This window comes from Eucalyptus grandis, chromosome 7 (assembly GCF_016545825.1).
Source record: "Eucalyptus grandis isolate ANBG69807.140 chromosome 7, ASM1654582v1, whole genome shotgun sequence".
Classification (NCBI taxonomy): Eukaryota; Viridiplantae; Streptophyta; class Magnoliopsida; order Myrtales; family Myrtaceae; genus Eucalyptus; species Eucalyptus grandis.
Genome location: NC_052618.1, coordinates 14460971 through 14483003, shown reverse-complemented (window position 1 = coordinate 14483003; position 22033 = coordinate 14460971). Strand labels below are relative to the sequence as shown.

Below are 22033 nucleotides of genomic sequence, written 5' to 3'. Positions count from 1 at the left end.
TAATTCTTAAAGACTTGCCTCAGCATTTGCTTTTCTAACACATCTATCCACAAAAAGAAGAAGACGATTGTTATCTTTCCAAACCTCTAACCACCAGCTTATGTCCCAATAACTATCCTTTCATTCTTTTCCCTGCTTTAATTACTCCATTGTTAAGATGTAGACCTGGTTTTAAACATATACTCATGAACACTTCAAGGAAAAGAACATGTCGTGGTTTACTACATAATGAGGTAAACTTGGAATTACATTAGAGCATGGGCAAAGATATAAACAGCATTGATATATTCGATTTCCAGTCATGCCACTTTGAGTAAATAAGCTTGGGATCTTACCGTGCACCTCATCACCACCTTGAAAAAGGGATTCTCCGTTGAAATTTCTTGGCTAATTTAAGACCAGTCTTAGGCCTTGGGTGTGTGGGACCATAAAAAACCAGCTCCGAATGCCTCAAATCTTCTAACTGTTTGGTCCTCCCCGTACTTCAAAAACGACAACTTTAGTGATAGTTTATGTACAAATCATGACATAATCAATCAAGATTAAAACAAGAGCTTCCTAGAAACTTTTCTAGAATTTGAAAAGAACGGCGGAAAGAGAGTTACACAAGCAGAAACTCGACATGTTAAACCGCAAGTCACACTTCCAAATTCTCATAACGATAAGCACTCCTGAGTTTATTAAGAACAAGGCGTATAAGCGACACCTTATATCACCTCCATCAATGAGCTCACACACGTAAGAAATCTCCTACACAGACATGATTCTATCACAAATGCTTGCGTACCGGCAGAGACGAACTAGCTCCTTATCTTCGCCAGCCATGAGCTAACTAAATGCTCCATGCACATTTTCAGAGCAGCCAGTGTGATAAAGAAAGACCGTGCATATACTCACGAGAGAAGCGCATGAGATGTAGACGACGACGATTGAGGACCTCTAATGGTCCACGATCTGAAGCAGTGGGTTAAGAAATTTACATGGACAAGACTCGACTGTGGAACGAATTTTAAAAGCAGAGACCTTGCTGAAGAACACGACGACGATTGAGGAAAGGTTTTCCGCAAATCGGAAGAAAATTACGCGCAATAAGAAACGAAAATCGGAAGAAATTCTGACAGACGGGAGAAATGAAGGGTGCAGAAGCGTGAACTTACGATTCGTCAGAGAGAGAGAATGATCTTCCTCTTTGATGAAGTGAGTGGGGGACTGTCCATCCAGACTCGGTTATGCCATCTCCGGCGTCGCACTTTCGTCTTCTCTCCGGCGGCGGCGGCGGCGGCGAAGACAGTAACACTCCATCTGGATGAATCTCTCTCTCTCTCTCTCTCCCCCCCACTTCTACAGTTCTACTTCGCTCCGCTCCGTTAAGTGCGGCTTCGCTTCTCTCGGTCCTCGCAATTCCCGACGCTTCGTTTTCGCTCTGTCCTCCGTGAAGTGCTGCAGAGGTTCCCCCAGTTTCGCTCCCAAGGAAGAAGAAGAAGAAGAAGGATCGAGAAAGCTTCACGTCTCCCGCCTCCTCTTTTCCTGCCTTCTTTTGTTCGAAAGGGTAAGCAACCATTGGCAGATTCCGGGCATGCTCATCTCTTTACGAAGTAGTAATTTGCTTTTGCTATTGAATGACACTCCTTACCCTCATATACTTTGGTGGGTGACCTGCTGTTGTATAGCTTAACCGCTACTCTTTAAATTAATCGATGATTACATCTTTTCCAATTTGATTCGTTAATTATGTGCTCGAGTGTTCTAGGGGTTGAATGAAATTTTATTTAGGTCTGCTTTGCTTCGTGGTTGTTAGTAGAATTAGTAAGCTCTTGAAGCTCACTCCTAGGCAACATCATCATTGATTATACACATATCCTGTAATAGCGGATCAACATAAAGACTCTCTAGAAATACAAATCATGGAGATCTGAAAAAGTTTCTTTGTGGATTCTATGACACCACGTGGGGAGAAGAAAAAACACATCATCATATAGAGGTATCCGAGTCGCCAGTAGTGATAAGCACGTAGTAATGAGAAGCCGTTGCTACAAAGAATGCAGGCCTTTAGGCGATCATCTTGGTCCATTCATTCATGGGGGATCTGACGATAGAGTTTAATTTAGTTGTCCTGACTCTAACCTGGATAAATGACTCATCCATTTTGATAGTGCTATTGTCTTCTATTTAACTAGTAACTCTTCTGAACATTAATGAAGAAGTGGAAATTTATGAAAATATAGCTACCTAGAATTCCTACCTTAATCGTTGCGTTACAAATTGACGCATCAAGTCTTCAAAAATCTTTTTGGAGTTTATTTTCAATTAACAAAGAAAAGGAAGTTTGCTTGTCAGTGATGTAGCGCGACTAAATATGGGAATACTCATTTCATACAATGAAGTCTTCAAACACCATCATTCCTATTGACTAGCTGAAACATGCAGACTCAAAATGGAGTCTTCAAATACTATCATCCCTATCAATTAGCTCAAACATGCAAACGTCTCCTACACGCATGAGTTTCTCTCGGAAATGCAAGTCAACCAGAAGAAAAATATAGAGATCAAGCCCCTCTTACGAGTCTGTAGGCCCCGACAGGCTTCTCAATTGAAATACCTAAGAGTTGCTCTTTGCTTTTTTCTGAATATGTTGCTTAATGAATCCACTCAGAATACTCTACACATCTACATGTTTGAACAACCAAGCTATGCAATTATTTGAGTGGAATGAGAAATCAAAGGATAAAATTGGAGGGCAAAGAACAAGAAGATAATAATTTGAGGTCAAGGAAATTTAAGGATTAATTTATCCTTCCAAAAGTGCTAAAGGATGAAAAGAAATTGCTAGCTAACATCCTTTTTTTTAGTACATGTTATTAGTGAATATTGTTCTAGTGTCTATTGGCTTCAATTATAAACACTGTATAAATGGAAAAAACTCCAACAAGTGGACATCAATTGCTAAAGCGGTCATGATATTGTAGGCGCTGACAATCATAATTGAGCTCTAGGTATAGGTGACGAATTAAGTTCAAGATCATATGAGACTATTCATATAAAATGCAGGATCACCATTTTGAAAAAGGATGGTTATAAATTGAATTTGCGAGCTAATTTAAGAGTGTAATGGGAGGTCTACGAAGTATAGGACCATGAAAAACCAACTCAAAATGGCTCAATCTACATGTAAAGTGTAAACTGCTTCCCAGTAAAGCCATTCCTTCCACGCTGGGGGACTTCTACATCTATATCCTATGATATCATTTCATTTGGCGCCATGGCCCAGGGTAGAAAGGTGCGTGACTAGAAATCCCTTTTTCCACAGTTGAACAATGAGGAATTTTAGTAGACATTGATGTGAAAATTTCCTCAATTGACTAACCATGAAAAGATGCAGCATAGATTGGAAATTGCTTTGTCATGCATATCACGATTCAGTTAATTTGACAGAATAAATTCTGAATGCTTTCTATATGAGAAGAAACTAACAAATTTCTCACATGCGAAAAGACACAAAATCTTGAAGAAATCAAAAAGAGAATGAACAGAATCTGATTAAGTTCATCGGAGCTTGTAAAATCATGGTTACACCTTGAAATTTAGACTTGGTACATGGCTTAGGGGAAGTGTATCCGATGTTACTACCCTCTACAATTCTAAAGGTCAGGTTGAGCCACTGGAAACCTTGAAGAAGCCCTAGATTCTAGAGATTGTCTCCTGAAATGGAAGTTACAGAATCAAAAGTAGTAATCAGCTTCCTCCGACTCACAACTCGTGCCCTCATGGTGATTATTGAGTCTAGGATCAAGGAAAGGCATCGTACACATTCAGGACCATTTCATTCATTGGAACAAAGCTCATGCTTTTGTCCATTTTGCCGACTTGGAAGAAGAATTCAGCCGAGCCATTCTGAAAGTCACATTCTCACCAAAAGTGAGCTAAGTCGAAACTTCCTCTGCTATATTGTATTGCATAGTATTATCATTCAGCCAAGTCTTATCAGTGGTTCTGAAGTTGGATAGTCCGAACACGAATTGTCCTTTTCAGTAGAGCTCAAACACACGCCTCTTCTGCCTTCAGAGAAGTTTCTCTCATGAATGCAGCCCTGCGGGCTAATAGCTTTCCATGATGTTCAGGGCTGGTGAGCTTCAATGCCATGCTTTGTCTTGAAATATGAGAGCCATGGTCTGCGGGCTTTTCTTAAAGTGCATCTTTAGGAATGAACCAGGAACTCCCTGCTCAAGGAGACATTTTGCAATTTTGTCATCAGAAAGGAAAAAACAACCAATGTTTCTGAGGAAGACAGTATGAATATCCTTTTCAAAGCATGTAAAGGACAAAAAAAAAAAAAAAATTATTGCCACGTGATTAATATCTAGATCTAACACAGTCTAGCAGCTCTATGTGATTTAAATCCAAGAGTTGTCATTGTCATGAGGATCTTACCATATTGCTTTTCTTCAGATATATTCACCTCACCACAATTTGGAAGAAAGGATAATCGAGTATAAATTTGCTGGCCAGTTCAAGAGCTCTTCACAAGCTTGACTCTCTCAGCTTACCTACAGCACCTGCAAACAGAACATGAAAAAGGCTTTAGCGTTTTAGGCGTATTCTATTTTTTGTTATGTAAAACTCATTTCTACTGACATAGCAACCTTAAATCTATAGATCTGAGTCTTGCTAATGGTCTAGCTTCCTGAGGCCTATATACACACCAATCCATTCTCACCACAATGAAATCTGATATGACTGGCTCGGTTCGTTTCCATTATTTATGAGACTCCCCAACACATACATATGTACACGGGGGAGAGCTATAGACAAAGAAACATTACAAGAATGAATTAGCTCCAACACAGTTTCTCTTAGCCTAACGACGTGGAGAGTTCCTGCATGATATTTGAATCAAACACGAGAACAACACAGTCAAAGGGAGAATTTGCTAATATATTAAGATTCACACTCAAAAAATCTCGTGATGAGCAGTTCGAACTTTGTCCCTACCCAAACTTTTTGCTAATGAATGTGCATGGGAACTGCAATGAACTTTGCAAACCTAATCATATTCCATTGCCATACAAAGCTGAGGACACTTGACTGGATGCAATTCATCCCCCAAGACTTCAAGCTCAACCGAAACACCACAGCAATTGCCGGCGCATTCAGTCTCAACACATATATATGCATACATAGGAGATCTAGAGATGGAGAAACACTAAGAGAATGAGTTAGCTCTAACACAGTTTCTCTTAGCCTAACGACATGAACAGTTCTTGTACAGTATTTGAATCAAACACGAGAAACAACACAATCAAGGGCAGAATTAGCTAATATTAAGATTCACACCTGGAAAATCTTGTGATGAGCAATTGGAACTTCTGTCCCTCCCAAACTCTACATAGGAACTGCCATGGACTTTGCAAACCTGATCAAATTCGATTTCCATACAAAACCGAGGACACTTGGCTGAATGCAATTCATCCCCCCAGACTTTAAGCTTGACTGAAAGGTCATGGCAATCAAAGGCATTTTCCACTTTCAGCAAGACAATTCCATAATTGCTGAGGCTTGGTTCCTCATATCAACACTGATTGGCAGATATTCTATCTCGGACATCCTCTCATCAATTATGGTGACACGGGAAATGGAGTCCCCTTCATATTAGAAGACCAAAAATTGAACCTCACAGATAGAGTAATGCTCTGCATATTCATTCAAACCCTTTACTAAACAAACCATCTCATCACATTTTTCCAATTCTACACGCCAAATAATTGCACCATGCTCTCAAAAGCATCCTTTTGAACATTTTTAATATTCCTGTAGGAAAAATAAAACCCATAATCTTAATAAGCCTATGAGACTTGTTTTTAAATTCAAAATGAAGAACGCATAAACCAAAAAGGACGTCTTGAAGCACATACTTTTCAGTTCATTCAGATTTGGAATGTGGCATTAATGAGTGTGCATCTGGATTATGATCAACCTCATAAAACCCAATCGGCATAGAAGTACACTTCATTGATTCCTCAAGACTATATAAAGGAGTTATTATTTGGAATACTAAATTCATTCTGGACCAGTGAAAGTGACACTTCCAGAGTTCATCTAGATCAATGTAAATCAAGTCCTAACCAGCACTACTGAATATGTGGATTCTGAACAGAAAATCATCCCTATCAATGAGTTTCTACATGCAGATGACCTTCTCTTGCAAATTTGGGCCAACCAGTGGAAAAGAACATACCCCCAAAAAAAAAAAAAAAGATCTCATCCACAACTCCTTAGCTTCACCATCCATGACCTGTTCGAATACCTGAGAGTCACAATTTGCTAAATTTCCTAAATATGTTGCAAGATGAATTGAACAGGAGCCGAGTGCGCATGTACATGGTTGAAAAACCAACATATTGTGAAGAAAAGACCAAGACATAAGCATACCCTAATGAGAGAATTAAATTGTAAACAGAGTGAGTTTAAGGCATTACTTGTTAGTTTCAGGAGACAATAAACCAAATGACGAAAGCCATTAATCCAAAGTCAAGGTCCAATCTATGCTCCCAGAATGCAATAGGGCACACAGTCAGAAGAAGCCTTCCAGGTCCTGCATATATTTAAAACATATCAATTTCAGCCACACAAACAATCACAAGGGAAAAAGCAAATACGTTGATGACTGGAACATTGATTGAATTGAAAATTTAAACTTAAGCTGTTTGATTCTTTTAAGCGCAGCTCAACTAAGGTTTTATCAAACTATTGGTTCAAGTTGACAAAGTAAAATCTCTTTTTTCCCCAAATCTAATTAATATAACAAAATACAACAGCATATCCTATTTGAAAACAAAATTATCAGTCATTAGATCTACAGTGAAATTTCATAATCACAAAAAGCTAGCCCCTTATCAATTAGGCCTTTCTCTTTAGTTAAGGAGGCAGCAACATTCTTTGCAATTTGCTTGTCCACATGAACATAGTCTCTTTGTGCAATTAACATATATATTCTACTTCTCCGACATTGAATCACATCATCAAATTTCTCCATATAAGAGGACTTGGATTCTAATTCTAAGACGCCTTAGGAATTGCTTTTGCAACTTATCTATCCACGAAAAAAGGAGACGATTGTTATCTTTCCGAACATCCAACCACCAGCTCATGTCCCAATAATAGTCCTTTCATTCTTTTCCCTATTTCAATTACTCCATTGTTAAGATAAAATTGTGAGTTTGAGGAACTTATGCTTTTAGACTCTAATGTTGAACGAATTTTGAAGAACAGAGCCCTTTGCTGAAGAAGAAGATGAGGATTGAGGAAGATCTCTACGAAACCAGCTTCCGAGTTCAACCTAATTAATGCGCAATAAGACACCAAAATCGGAAGAAACGTGAACTTACGAGTTTGCCGGGTTCAAGTGCGAGAGAGAGCGAGAGAACGAGAGAGAGAGAGTGATCTTCTTCTTTGATGATGTCAGTGGAGGACCTCTATTGGTCCATGATCTGAAGTAGCGGACTGAGAAATTTACACGGAACGAATTTAAAAAGCAGAGCCCTAGCTGAAGAAGACGACGACGATTGAGGAAAGGTCTCTACGAAAACCGGAAGAAAATTACGAGCAACAAGACACGAAAGTTGAGAAGAAATTCTGGCAGACAGGAGAAATGATGTGTGCAGAAGCGTGAACTTACGATTCGTCGGATACAGATGCGGAGAGAGAGAATGATCTTCTTCTTGGATGAAGTGAGTGGAGGACTAACTGTCCAGACTCAGCAGTGCCATCTTCTCTCAGTCCTGGCAATTCCCGACGCTCCCTTTTCGCTCCCTCCTCCGTGAATGCAGCAGAGAGAGCCTCTGGCGTCAGGAAGGACGAGGAGAGCCCTGTTTGGCTTCCTGCTGTTCAGGGAAGGAGGAGGCGAGATCGACCGATAGATAAGGGTTGATGATGCTTTGATCTGACGGTATCAATAATAGAAAAGTTACAAAAAGAAAAATTTAAAAACTTACCGTGCTACCAAAAAATAAGAAGAAAAAACGAATGGATGAGAGAATGACATCAATTGAATCTTTACCAATTCTATGTGCATTTGTTTATGCTGATAACTTTTGTATGGTTGTATTGAGATCATCACCCTCCCCCCAATTCCTTTTCCACTTGTATCTGAACAAGCTCACCGAACCAAGCGGCCAACATAGTTGTGGTGTGCTTAGCGTACCCTTAGAAAAGCTCTTCATTTTCGGACACTCTTCCACTTTAATAGTCCATAAGCATGGGAACCTGAAGGTGCAACTCGAGATGGAGGAGAAGCATTCTAGGCTTGGCAGATCTTGGAGTGTCAAATAGTGTAGATTTCCAAAAAAAATCACTTTTCCTTCTCCAATTTCATCATTGGCCACTATTTCTTTCATTTTTTCACATCCTATTATAGTCATGTTATTGAGATGCATCAAATTTGTGACCGTTGAAACTGTTACTAGATGTACCAATCCAGAGGAATTCTTCACCACTAACTTCGTCAGATTTTGGAAGGATGCCACAGTTGGAAATATTGTCATCAAACAGGGACAATCCCAAATCTCAAATGTTTCGATGCTCTGAATAATTTTCGACACTAAAGAGTCTTCTCTCCACACACGCTTCAAGTAGTGTAACTTGTTTAACTTAATTTCTCTTAAATTTTCAAGCACCGGATGTTTCCCCTCTTCAACGAGCCCTTCGTCCAGGAATATATCTTCAAAGGAGCTACAGAATACCTCAAGGCTTTGTAGATTGTGAAATCTCTCTAAGAGAAATATAGAAGGAAAGATGGCATTTTCATCATGAAAGCATGCCAGTGTTAGTGCTTTTGGTTTGCTAAAGATGTCATCGGGAAAATTTCCATCTTGTATCATCTGAATATTGTTATTGACTAATAAAAGTCTCTTAAAGTTGGGAAAGTCCTGTCAAACAACCAATACAATAAGAGAAGTAAATTCTACAAAGTTTTGCAATAAATCATGTGTTGTAAAAAGTAAACCTATTTAGATGATTTGCACAGAAGGTGGCCATCTTCTTAAAGTTCATTATATCTCAAGAACCTTTTTTTTCAAGACTCAAGCTTTTAAAAGTCTCAAGTAGAGGTTGGTTTGGTCAAGTGCATAGAGTGAATCTAAATTCAAGATCCTTGCACTCACTAAATTCATCTTTTATTAGGAATTTCTTATCTTGTCAACAAAAATTTATCATCTTTGGAATGTTATGTAGCGGGATGCACTCATGATGTTACTAAAACATATGGGGTCCACAAATTTAGAAGTGTGCTTAAGATATCAAAATACCTTACATTGTCCACAAACTTATAGGAAAGGGGTTCTAGTTTTCTATAGTATTATAACAAGACAACACGACGACTATGCAGTGCACCAGTGTATTAAAAAATACAGTAGAAAATAGTGCACTAAGGTACTAATGTTATTTTTGTTTTAAAAAAAAAAGTTCGAATTGATTTTTTTTAGAGTTTGTAGAAGATGAAATATAGAAGAAAAGTTCAAATGTGTGACACGTGTCAATAATTGAGAGGACCTTTTGTCAAATACTTATTGATGTCGCCAAGGAGCACCATTAGGTTAGATTAGGAATTTATTCTGTTGTCAATAGAATACCGTTAATATTTTTGTAACTCGAGGTAATGGAATATTTTATGCATGTCCACAATGAAAGTGTAGGTAAGATATTAGAAATATCTTAATGTTGTTGACATACTAATAGGAAAGGGAGATCATGTTTTCTATAACATTATAACGCAACATGATATGCAATGGATATGATATTAGTGACTGCTTTCAAGAACAAAGTAGAAACTAAGGGAGAGTAGCTATATCATACCCTCTCAAATGAAGAATGTGCTTCTTGATCTGAAAGGTCTTGTTGATCATCTCTTTGAGCCCAATTGTTCATGGATGCCGCAAAGGATAACATGTTAAGTTTGTCACAGTGAGTCACTCGTAATTCCTCTAGTAATGGCCAATTCAAAGTGGGCAAGTTAGGACAGAAGCTCTTGAGTCGTGGCATATCATGTAACACCAAAGAGGTTAGTTTTGGGAAAAGATCTTGAGTAGTATTGGAGCGTGGAGTGTCATCCCTGCTAGCAACTATTTCCTCGATCTCACAAGAGTCCACTTGAATTTTTTTAAGTTGGTTTAAACTTGTAGCCACCCAATACGGAAACAAATTTTCAAGGCTCTTACAGTTCTGAACCTCCACTTCCCTTAAACAATCAAAAGTCAAAGTTTCTTGAGGACCATCAATCCATATTTTGCTTAAATTGTCCATATGGGAGAGATGCATCTGCGTAAGTCGAGGAAATTGTACCTGACATATTGAGAAAAAAAATAACACAATGGATGTGATTGCATTGAATTATGACCTTAAAGAAGGAATTTCCAGACTTCCCTTGTTCTCACAAATCATGAGAAGTCAAGATCTTGTTAGTGACATAAATAGGGAGGGGTTGATTGATGCTTTTATACAAGTTGATTGATGACTAAGGCCAAGGGTATTGCATTGCAACAAGCATGAAATCATAAATGCTTTTATAAATCGATAGTACGTTTAGCATTGACTTTTTGAGTGGCTTAATTGACGATTAAGGGTCCATAGATTTTGAAGTGACGAGACAATGTTGACTTTTCTTGATTACTCGGCAAATCATAGCGATAACTTAGAAGTCTAGGAATTAGGCAAATGGGCCCTATGCACGTGGAACTTGGGCTCGTTCAAATGGTTGCTAAGCAGGTCTCCCGAATTCCGATTCTATACCTTTCAACTTCATCCTAATCCCCCCTCGAGTCCTCATTCTTTTGATAGTAGCTCTTGCGTCACAATGAGAGAGAGAGAGAGAGAGAGAGAGAGAGAGAGGGGCTATTTCCAATTGGATGCAAGAGCATCTAAAGTATAAGAAAACCTACAATGCAAAAGTGAAATAGAGAGAAATGAGAGCCCTCCTGTTTATGCTGATGCATGAATGGAGCCATTAACTAGACATCAATGACAGGTTACTCAGCTGTTTCTCTATGCAATTAAATGAGGACAGATGAAGAAGAATAGAATATGAATCCCGCAAAACAATGTTGATGCCATGGAGGAGTGACAAGTTGTATTTTTGTAATGAATAAGCACGAAGACTGGCAAAAAGTTTAGGGAGCTTACTAGGTAGTCCGATAGAACTATTGAAAAGAGCAACATTTAGATTCATTGATACAGACTGAAAATTTCTGTTATGTTAGTTTTGTCGGCAAAGATCGATTATGTTTTAGATTTGTTTGCTTCAAGGTGAACATGCATAACAATTAGAGAAAAAGTAAGGGCATGGTGATGATGAGCCAGCCAACTAAGGATATGAATAGCGAGTCCGAAGAACTTAAGCAATATATGTATTGAAGAAGGAATGGATGAAACTAATGCTTGGCTCAACATTATTTCCTCTATTTACTATGAGCACTGCTACTTATTCATACTAAATTGCAAACAGTACTTATGAATCTTCTAATTAATACAGTTCACTAAAGAGAAGAGTCATGAAATTTATATGGCAAACTGGATATAAAAAAATATATAGCAACTTCAATTTTTCACAACCTTTTTCTTTTTTATGTATGGAGAATTTTTGCATTGAAAGAAAATAATTTCTTAATAGGCATGGGCAACATAACGACTTGAAAAAATAACATAATGTTATGATCTTAGCAAAAGCAGGTTAGGTTAATTTACTAGTTTTACATTGGATCATTAATAACATCCTTGAAAAAACATTTATTCAGATTTGTTGTGGAAAAATAAAAATAGAATCTTGCGGTGTACAAGTGATCCACCCCTTGGCAAAAAGTGTGTGTGGCACTAATCGCATTTTGTTTGTATGGAGAAATTCAAGAGTGTTTTTTTTTTTTTTACTACATCATGACCTCCAAGGAATTGTCCATTGAAAAGCAAGTATTGATATTTTTCATTTGGTTATAATATAATTAATGCAATTACGACTTGTCACATAAAGGAAAAAAAAACATAATGACTTTCCACACTTCCTTAAATCTATTAATATTCTTAATTGAGGATTTTGATGAGTTTTTGAAATTATCTAATAATGTGGGAGAAATCAATTATTATATGACAGCTTATATTTGATACTAAAATGAAATTAACGCTATCACAACTTGTCACTATCAAAAGATCATATGACTATTTTCATACTTCCCCAAATTTATTAGTATTGCTGTTGAGTGTTATAATGACTTTTTGAAATATTCTTAGAATTTAGGGCTCGGCATTATATAACAACTTATACATGCAAACGACATTATAGATAAATAATTAGTGATAACTCTAACAATTAAAAAGTAAAAAAATGTGTAGATACTTGTTATAATTAAACATTCTACTTGCATAAAACAATAGGAAGAATTGCGTAAAAGTATTAGAATAAGGAAAAAAAAAAAGCATTTCGTCCGTCAGTAAAAAAACAAAAAAACAAAAGTTGTATAGAATTTGTAATAAAAAATGATATCGCGCATTTTCAAGTGCCTCAGTTTCGACCCAAAAAAAGAATCGCCGGAGGAGGTCGTCATTTACTGCGTTGAGTCTTTACGTGAGGAGAATTTCATGAGACGTGATGGAAGTGTTGACTGGATGATTATTTCATATTATTTTTAATTTTTTATGTAGCTATGAAATTGACTAAACATTGGGCTTTTTTTTTTCTTTTTTTTTTCTGATGTCTAAATATAAAAAATCTCAATCCACCTCACTTTCCTCCTCCATCTACGCTTTCTCCTCCATCTCCAGCCACATTGAGCCCAACCTTCCCGCCTCCCTCCGCCGTCGCCACCGGCAGATTTGCCGGCGTCGCGTCCAAGGCGACCATAGCCGAGCGTCCAACCCTCTCCGTCGTCTTTGTGGTTTACCCCTTCATGACACGTCTCGTCCATGGCCGCGTTCAGCTCCGGCCGTCTCGTCCATGGCCACTCTTCCCCGACATCGATTCCTTTGTTTTTTCTTTCGCTGTTTGACCTCGCAGTCCATGGCCGTCGGGATCTCAAACTCGCCGTCAAGGTTCATGGCCATGGACAAGCAGCGGTCGCCAGATCTGTGGAGGAGCCTCCTCGCGAGCCATGGACGAGCTAGGCTTGCATCCATGGACGATTCCAGATCTGGAGGCGCGACTCCAGTCCAGATCTGGACGGGCAACGACCACGAGCAGCTGTGACGATGGAGGGGTGGCTCGGCCATGGACGGGGCCGACCACGAGCCAATCGCGGGAGACGACGGAGGGGACAATGGCAGTCCATAAGCCGTTGTTACTCGCAACGGAACTTCCGGATCTGCAACCATGCCTCTAGCAACAGCGGCTCGTCCATGGCTGCGAGCGACGGTGGTTGATTTCCAGATCTGCAACTCCGTCGCTATGGACGGCCAGATTTCGAGATCTGTAGAACTATGAGACGGACAAAACAGAGGGAAGCTGGCCATGCTCGGCTTGGACATAGCGGGGGTCAGCCTAATCAAGGCGTCGGTGACTCCGCCGTTGGCGACAGTGGAGGAGGGGCGGAGATCGGGCGGCTGTGGACGAAGGAGGAGGAAGAAAGGGCTGAAGAGATTTTTTTTTTTTTTAATTTTTCTTCGCCGGAATCAATGCCCTGATCGAATCGACGCCGAAATCGCTTCGCATCGGAGATCCACTTCGACCCAGCATAACCAACAAGCTCCGGTTCGCGTAATCACTCGGAACCCATGGAAGCACGCGCACAGAGAGGAGGCGAGCTTCAGAAAAGCGATTCTGAAGCTTTCGATTCAACCATTGGACAGACCACCCAATCAATCGCCCCCAAAAAAACAGAACGTAAGAGGATGAGGGGGAGGGGGAGAAAGAAAAGTTATTGTTACTTGACTCTCTGTAGATTTGGTTGTGTTTCTTTTTTGTTTTTAAACACTTTTTCTGTTTTTTTTCCGGGAACTTTTTTTTTTTGTTCTTTTGTTCAAAAAAAAGAAATAAGAAACAACAAAAGTTGTTTCTTATTTCAAACAAAACTTAGAAATATTTTTTTATTTTCACCTCATCGCGAAGATGAGGATCAAGGGGAAACGAAATGACTGAAAGCGAGAGTTTTTAAGGGGGAGAAAAAATAAAATAAAAATATTAAAAAATAAAAGCTAAAACACCAAATAGACTTTGTCTAACTTCTTCTTCTTCTTCTTTTTCCTTTGTCCAGTGAGCGCACCGCAACCAACGGAGGCCGAGGCAGCGGTGCGGTTCACAGAGGAAAGAGGAGCAGAGCCACAAGGTGCAGAGTACGGCAGAGCTTCCACTAACGGGGCGTTAATGAAGATAGAGGGGAGCAGAAATTTTGATGGTTCCACAAACAAGTAGGCCCGGATTTGCCTCGTGTCGAATTGGGGATGGTTCCATGCGAATTCTACGTGGTGTTTTCAATGCACCTGATTGGATAGTTTATTTCGATTTTTTAAATTTTTATTTAGCAAAGGCATTGACTGAACATTCCCATGGAATCGCTACTATTAATCATCCAGCTGTCTTCAAAAAAAAAAAAAAAAAATCATCCAGCTGTCCTCTTCTCTCTTTTATTTATTTTATTTTTTTCGCCATTTCTGGTCTAGAAATAGCACTCTGCCTTTTATCTTGCCACCAAACATGATCGTGCGAAGTATCACACTAATTATCACTCAATATAATAATGATTCAAGTATGATCTACGAACAAAGAAGATGAATCGCTTCATGCAGATTGACCTTTTTATTTATATTTATTTTATCATGAAGACCCAACTCAAGCATTGGTGAGTATTAAGAAATAAAAGACTTGATTGCATAGATCATTATCAAAGTTTATAACACTCTAATTAACAGAGTCGCTCTCTCTAATTCCTCCAATGCCATTGATTGGGAAGACAGTATATGTTACAATGAGCTGTAATTGAGCTGTAATTGCTAAGCAATTTGTGAACTGGGCTTTTACATTATGAAGTTTCTTTTCCCCTTTTCTTCATGTTTAATAGAACGATGTCTACAAGAAAATATGAAGTGGCGATACTACATTTTATTGCCATTTTTAGATGCTATTCTATGTTTACTGTTTAGCTCTTTATTGTTGAAATTGCAAACAGTAAATGTTTTTATATGGTTATTGTGATAACCTTTTTAAAAACCTTGCTAATTAGTTCCAAAGTAATATGCATGAAATGATTTCATGAACTGACACCAACTTAACACTTCTAAAAGGATACGGAGAAGTTATATTTATTATTAGAATATTTTTAATCTTCCTATTAAATACTAAAGGATTATGTATATAAACCCGCACAAAGCACAAAATTTGTATTATACCGTGCATCATCCAATATTACGAGAATATGCTCCAAATAAAATGCCAAAAATGCATTTGTTTAAAAGGCTGACCTGGGGAGTGAAAAGTGAAGGGTTGTTGTGGACATTCTCCATCCAAGATTGCCTAGTCAAACTTCTCATTTTGGGGCAATGGGTAATGCTCAGCACTGTTAATTTGGGGCATTCCAATGTATGATTCTTTCCCAAGAGGAGACAAGTCAAATTGGGCAAGCATTCTAGTTTCATCTGCCGGAGCTTCGGGAATGTAATCTTCTCCATTGCGCTTCCCTGCCCTTCTTCCTCTATGATCACTCCTTCCATCTGACCACACTCCTTTATTTCCATTTTTTCAAGATTGGCAAGGCACTGAGCCATGGATGAAGCAAAAGCATGTCCCAAGTTGCTACAATTATAAAGGATAAGAAAACGTAGAGAATCAAAGTGTATTGATTCTTGAAGATCTTTGTTCCACAGTCGCCTCAATTTTGGTAGATTGGCCAAGTTCAATTCGCACAGCTGAGGTAGCACCTGAGTGCTTTCTACAACCTCCAACCCTTCCAAATCAAATATTTCTTCAAGCAACTTGCAATCGCGCACTTGCAAAAAGCTCAAATTGTCTAGGACAAGTATCAATCCGGATGGAATAGCATTAATAAATGGACATTTATCTACCACCAATGATTCTAATTGCCAATGTGACTTGATGGGATGAAGTTTGTTATGCCATTTTCCAATCAGCCCAGGGAACTCAGATAGCAACATTTTCTTTACTCCAACAAACGTACCCTATCAAAAAAATGCATCATTAAGCGTAAACTTCTAACAAAAAGTGATTATTCAATTAGTGGTCAAAAACCATCCAAATACATGGAATTTGGTAACTAGTGCATACCATTTCTTCAAACATATTTTGGATGGTGATGTTGAGGTTTCCTGCCCAAAACCACACTTCTTTTGATACTTGAACTTTCTTTAACTTTGATACCTCTATCGGTCCTTGAGAGAAAAACTTCATGTTGGGACACCTAGTCACAATGATATCTTCCAAGAGCGGGAATATCAAAGTGTATCCACCTGAGTTGAAACTTCTCAACCCTATCAACCTATCAAGCTCCATATACTTCAATTGATTGAAAGCCACCACATGCCCCTCCCCACCTTTCTCATTATTAATGACTTCTGTCAATATTCTACAATTACTTATCCTCAATTTTGTGAGTGCCACCAAATTTTCAGCAATTGTTGGTGTGAACAGTTTTGATAACCCATCACAATGCGACACATCTAGAGTTTGTAGATGTCGAATATATCTTGGAAAGGGTAATATTACTTTTAGCTCATGACTTGTGCCTTCTATGGCTTCCTCATTGTTGTTTAGGTCTTCTAGGTAAGATTCACATACAATTAGCTCATCCAAACTAGTTAAACTCTCAACGAAACGACATGTTGATATTGAAGACTCCTGGGAGAGATGACGAAGCTTAAGAAATCTAAGCTTGTTGAAGAATTCTCCATCAGGAAAATGCCCATGCCATATCTCCATCCGTTCGATAAGTCCAATTTTAACTCTTGGAGATTAGGGAATGCGTCCTGAGAACATAGTCAAATCAGTACTTAAAGCCAGCTTAGTTAAAAGAGCATTAATGTATTATGATATAAGTCTTGCATATTGCGCACAATAACTACATTTGTAAAATGTGGAGTCTCATGTGATTCAACGAAAGGAAATGTGCCTACATCAAATAAACATTATCACTTATCTTTATATTCTGACTTGTAGCCACATTTGAACTTAAGTAACTCCTTACATTCACAGTTCTAAAGATAAATTCCTTGTGAAAATAATTTATGCATCAATTATAGTCACACATGGACATCTTTTCGTTTTTAGTAAAACATCAGTAATCTTTATAGGATTTAAATTAGACAAGACACTGGTTCCATGCTAAGATCACAACACACGCCATGTGTATTCATCTTTGTGGCACTTAGGAGAGAGCTAAACCATTGGAATTAGCCTAAACCGTTATTAAAAGGGGATCATTGAGAATGCATTTGATACATCTGACAAGAATATTCAATCAACAATTGATGAACATGTGATGTTTCAATGTAGAAATATTTATATGGATTGAAGGTGAGTCGTACAATTTACATCTTTCTATGTAGAGCTACTTGTATAAGATGCTTGATTGTGACCTTAATCATCACTTCAAATATTCACCATCAAAGCAAAAGAAGTAATCTTCGGTTGTACCTTTTCTATCAAGAAGAAAGGTGGTTTATCAAGTGGCATCTCATTCTTAGAGTGTGATGCAAGTACCTCCACTTTGTCACAGCCACGCACTTTCAAGGTCTTCAATGCCGGCCAATGGGAAGTATGTGTTCCGGTGTAGAGGCACTTCAACTCTCTTAGATACTTAAGCTCAAGGGAGGTTAACATTGGGAATAAAAACTTGGGAACTAGTCCTTCTTCATTCTCGATGATTTCTACAATGCCACATTCATCGATTTTCAACTTTTCAAGTTGGATTGGATCTCTGGCTACTGAGCTTGGAAATAAAGAGGTGAGGCTCTCACATCTTGAAATGCTAATATAACGTAGACATTGGAATTTAATTTGGTGGTGAAGTTCCTTATCCCATATGCACTTTAGCTTTGGTAAACTTGATACCGTTAGTTCTTTTAATGGAAGAGCAATAGGATGTCCATCTAGATGATTTAGTGGGTGAAGTTCAAAAACAACCTCAAGTATACCACATCCTCTTGCATCCAAGCTTTCCAGGCTCAAGAGACGTCTTAGAATGAAAGAATGAACTATGCTCACAAGCTTATTGCAGTCAACCACACAAAGTGTTTTTAGCTTGGGGAAAGAATCCGCAGCAACTTTATTGTCCCATATCATCTCAATATTATCCAAGCTAGTGATATCTAATGCCTCCAATTTAGGAAATGCAACCTGCGATATTCGCTCACGGAATTGGTGATTGAGTTAATCATGAACTTCCAAGATAGATGAGTGTCAAGATGTAAATTTCGAATTCATGAAATTGGCGATCTTGTCTTAAGTTGCGCAAAAGGAAAAAGAAAAAAAAAGAATAAAGCAAAAAAAGTAAGTAAAAAATGCCCATACTAATGTTGATGACTCTAGGACTAGAAGGCTATTGGAATTACAGAAATTCTGACCGAATTCTGTTGAAATTGGCAAAATGGCAATTTGGATAGGCTCCTTAACTATCATATAGTCACATTAGTTCCTTATAATCCCAAAATTAAATAAAATCACTGCCTCTCTTGAATTTAGTCAATTTCCAAGAATAATCAAATTACACTTTGTGCTTTTTTGCTAGCCAAAGAATGAAATAGCTAGTGTACGTAGCTTTCGTTAAATCACTTAAAGATGGTTATTTAAGTTATAGTATGGATGAAATTATTCAATGAAATTGCAGCGCACTTAGAGAAGTCACTAAATCGATCACTTTGGTCTTGCAATTCATGTTAAAACTAAAGGGGTGATTTCCGAAGCCCTAGACCCTGGAGATCTTGCTCAGTTTAGCAACAGAGAGGGCTCAAATACCTTTTGTTGGTGCAATTAAGGGAGAGTAAAGCTTCCTTCGATTAGGGACAAAAAAAGAAGAGATCTTTTAAAAGCAATTGAAGTCAAGTGAGTATCTTAAAGGCCTTTCATCTACAACCTCTCGAACTTACTGCTCACTTTCCTCTCCATTGTTTTTTAAATTGCTTTCAATGTGCATGCGTGCAATGTCAATGCCGTACATGCGAGGTTGCTGAGAGCCTTAAGTTTCCTAGGAACATCAACAAGCTTAGAGATCCTATTCGGCAGTTGTATTACTCATTCATGCTTTGTGTAGGTAACATAAGAGATATTCAACCATCTTTATGGAAACTATTTCGGAGAAATTAAAATTAAAAAATTGCAACTCATACGTGTCGGCAACTTTCAATACTTATGTTTGTATGCGACTCATTTTCTTTAAAATATTTTAACCAAAGTACACTTTGTAACTTATTTAGTTAGTTCTTATGTTGGCTATGCTTTGTCTTTTGCATATTTAATATTTTTGTTATATATAATATTGACATAACATTAATCATGTACCTCTCGACTGAAGAGTGTAGTGCAATATGATTTGATGTGGTCCCGATTCCGAGCTTCTCGTGAACTGTCATCAGTTTTTCAATGGATGAAAAGAATATCATCATTTGTATTGCAAGGATGAATATATCTACAATAAAGTGATAAAACAAAAAATCAATCTTACACTTTTTGCGAGAGAAGCACATCAAACTTTCCAAATATTTTAAGTTTAAGCTAGTTAACATTGGGAATGCCAGAGTTTCTGATATTTCCAATCCCAACCCTTCTTCCTCCATAATGATCGCCTCCATCTTCTTGCAATAAGATACTCGTAGATCTCTCAGTTGTGAGAGAGATTTAATCATGGATGGGGAAAACAAAAACTCGACGTTATCCAAGTCATTGACTTTTAATGTCTCCAATTTCGAAAACGCAACCTGCAATGTTCACTCATGGAATTAGTGCTTCAGTTAAATCACGAATTCAGGAACTTCCAAAATCTTAATATATACATGTGCCAAGAAGAGAGGGGCATTATTAAGTTGCACAAAAGGGGAAAAAAGAATAAATAAATAAAAAGGAGTAAGAAAATTTCCATACTAGTGTCGTTGCTAAACAATATAACGAATCTTTCCCCGATCTTTACTTGGAAAATGATTGCGGACATTAATTTGATTAGTGAGCGAGTTTTATTCCTTCTGAAGAATAACTTACAATGAAAAGCCTTATTTTCTTTTCTCTTTTTTATTTTTGGCAAAGAGTAACTAGTCTTCTTCAAAAGTTCACCGCTTCAACTTGAGAAAATCCTTTCTTCCACAACATTACTCGAAATCTCCCATCTACCTTGCCATCACCCGTTGCTCCCACCTATTACAACAAGTTTAACTTCTGTGTGTTTCTTTGTTTGACTATTGTCATCCCCGACAATCCAACCTTCCACTGCTACTTTCGTTAACTCCACCTCTTTACAACGTTTGAAGAGATTTATTACAGTTATTAGAAATGTTTCATTATAATCCCATAGATTTATGCAGCCCTAGTTTCTACACCCAAAATGAGAAGGCATCAAGGCAAGAGTAAAATTCTTTAACAAAGATTTAGAACCCTTGAAAGTTAAATGCCCCAAAGCCTCTTTGCAAACCCTCCCAATCTAATTCCTCTCTTGCATGCGAAGTAGAAAAGTCGAGGTTGAAGTGGAGATACTTAGATACGCTACCTTAAGGGACCCACCATCAACTTAAATCTCCACAACTCTTTATTGACGGGGAAACTAATAAATGGCATTAGTCTTGGGCCCCACCATCAACTTCAGCTATAATCGCACCACAATTAAAGGGAAATCTTATACAATGAGCCAAAAGGCTCCACCGGCAGTAACTACTTCCCATATAAAATAGTCGTGCGCTTTCCTTAATTGGACAGTTATTTATCCTTAGTTCACTTAACTTCTTTTAATGTTAATAAATTGCTATCAATAACCAATTAACAGGATATTAAACGCAAACTGTGGATTTGTGTACAAATGTATCCATACATACTTTAAAGGCCAAATGTGAAGACATTTAGTTAAAGCATTTGGTATTTAGATTTGTAAATTGCCATGGAAAGAAATTGCAATGACCACATATGGTCCCACCAGACTGGGCAACCACCGGTTTTTCTTGATAAGATATCAAAGCTACATAAAATTCACAATCTAAATTGGATGGACTCAACAAAAAGAAAACTCAAATTTCGCCACATATTTCTTGAAGATTAAATTATGGAGCACTTGAAGCTTTGGAAATTAAACTAAAACATACCAAGTAGCCAAATTAAAATGCTTGGCCAGTCAAAACCGTTGAAGTACGTCTCTATAAAATTACTTGGACTTTCAGACAATGTATTTTCCATCAAGTCATCAAGTTCCATCATTTGATATTGTAACAACTTCGCCTTGATTCCGCCGTATGGAGTAGAGAAATGTAAAGATCACTTTGGAAATCCAATAGCAAGAATTTCATATTTGCAATGACGACTTTCGTGTGGCATAATAAAAATCATACAATTGCCAAGGCCTACTTTCTTTATTAAAAAACTATGCACAAAAATCTGTTAAAGTAATAAAAAAAAAAAAAAACTATGCACAAAAAGCCATACAATTGCCAAGGACTACTTTCACTATTAAAAAAAACTAAGAACAAAAGTCTGTACTCTTATAATTTCGAGGCCTATGCAATGACTAAATGCTTATTTAAACATGATACACAAAAGACGTGCATCAATTAGATTAGTATAGTTGCTTTTATTTAAAAAACCAGTCCTCCTTCCCATTCTTCATACTGGTTTTCAAGAAAGTCACCTATTTTATACATTTCGTGGATAATAACAAAGTTTGATAACTAAATTCAGTGGAATTCATTTCAAAGACTAAAAATTGTGTACTCATGGAATGCTTTAGTGCTGAAATTCTCTTCAATTTTGCTTTATGAAACCCTGCAAATATAGATATTACTTGCACATGTTAGTTGAAAATAATTCAAAACCTATCACAAACTAAATTTACATGGATTACATACGATTAGTTGGATTTCTACACAG

General features: G+C 37.7%; 1 protein-coding gene across 9 annotated transcripts; it reads right to left on the bottom strand.

The window, feature by feature from the left end:
- Positions 1-3502: 3502 nt before the first annotated feature.
- LOC120296284 lies at positions 3503-18387 on the bottom strand. Of its 9 annotated transcripts, XM_039318068.1 has the most exons (12): positions 17612-18387; positions 16247-16944; positions 15427-16140; positions 9847-10332; positions 8054-8921; positions 7673-7929; positions 7383-7573; positions 6474-6589; positions 5332-5805; positions 4641-4874; positions 4429-4553; positions 3503-4217 (listed from the first exon to the last, which is right to left on the bottom strand). In XM_039318068.1, exons 2-5 carry the CDS (start codon positions 16895-16897, stop codon positions 8073-8075), a joined length of 2700 nt encoding a protein of 899 aa, XP_039174002.1. In that variant the 5' UTR covers positions 16898-16944; positions 17612-18387; the 3' UTR covers positions 3503-4217; positions 4429-4553; positions 4641-4874; positions 5332-5805; positions 6474-6589; positions 7383-7573; positions 7673-7929; positions 8054-8072. The 9 variants fall into 9 exon arrangements, with proteins under 9 accessions (XP_039174002.1, XP_039174000.1, XP_039173999.1 ...); XM_039318066.1 differs by lacking the exon at positions 4641-4874 and having other exon boundaries at positions 4429-4544; positions 7673-7936; XM_039318065.1 differs by lacking the exon at positions 4641-4874 and having other exon boundaries at positions 4429-4544.
- Between the last annotated feature and the right edge of the window lie 3646 nt (positions 18388-22033).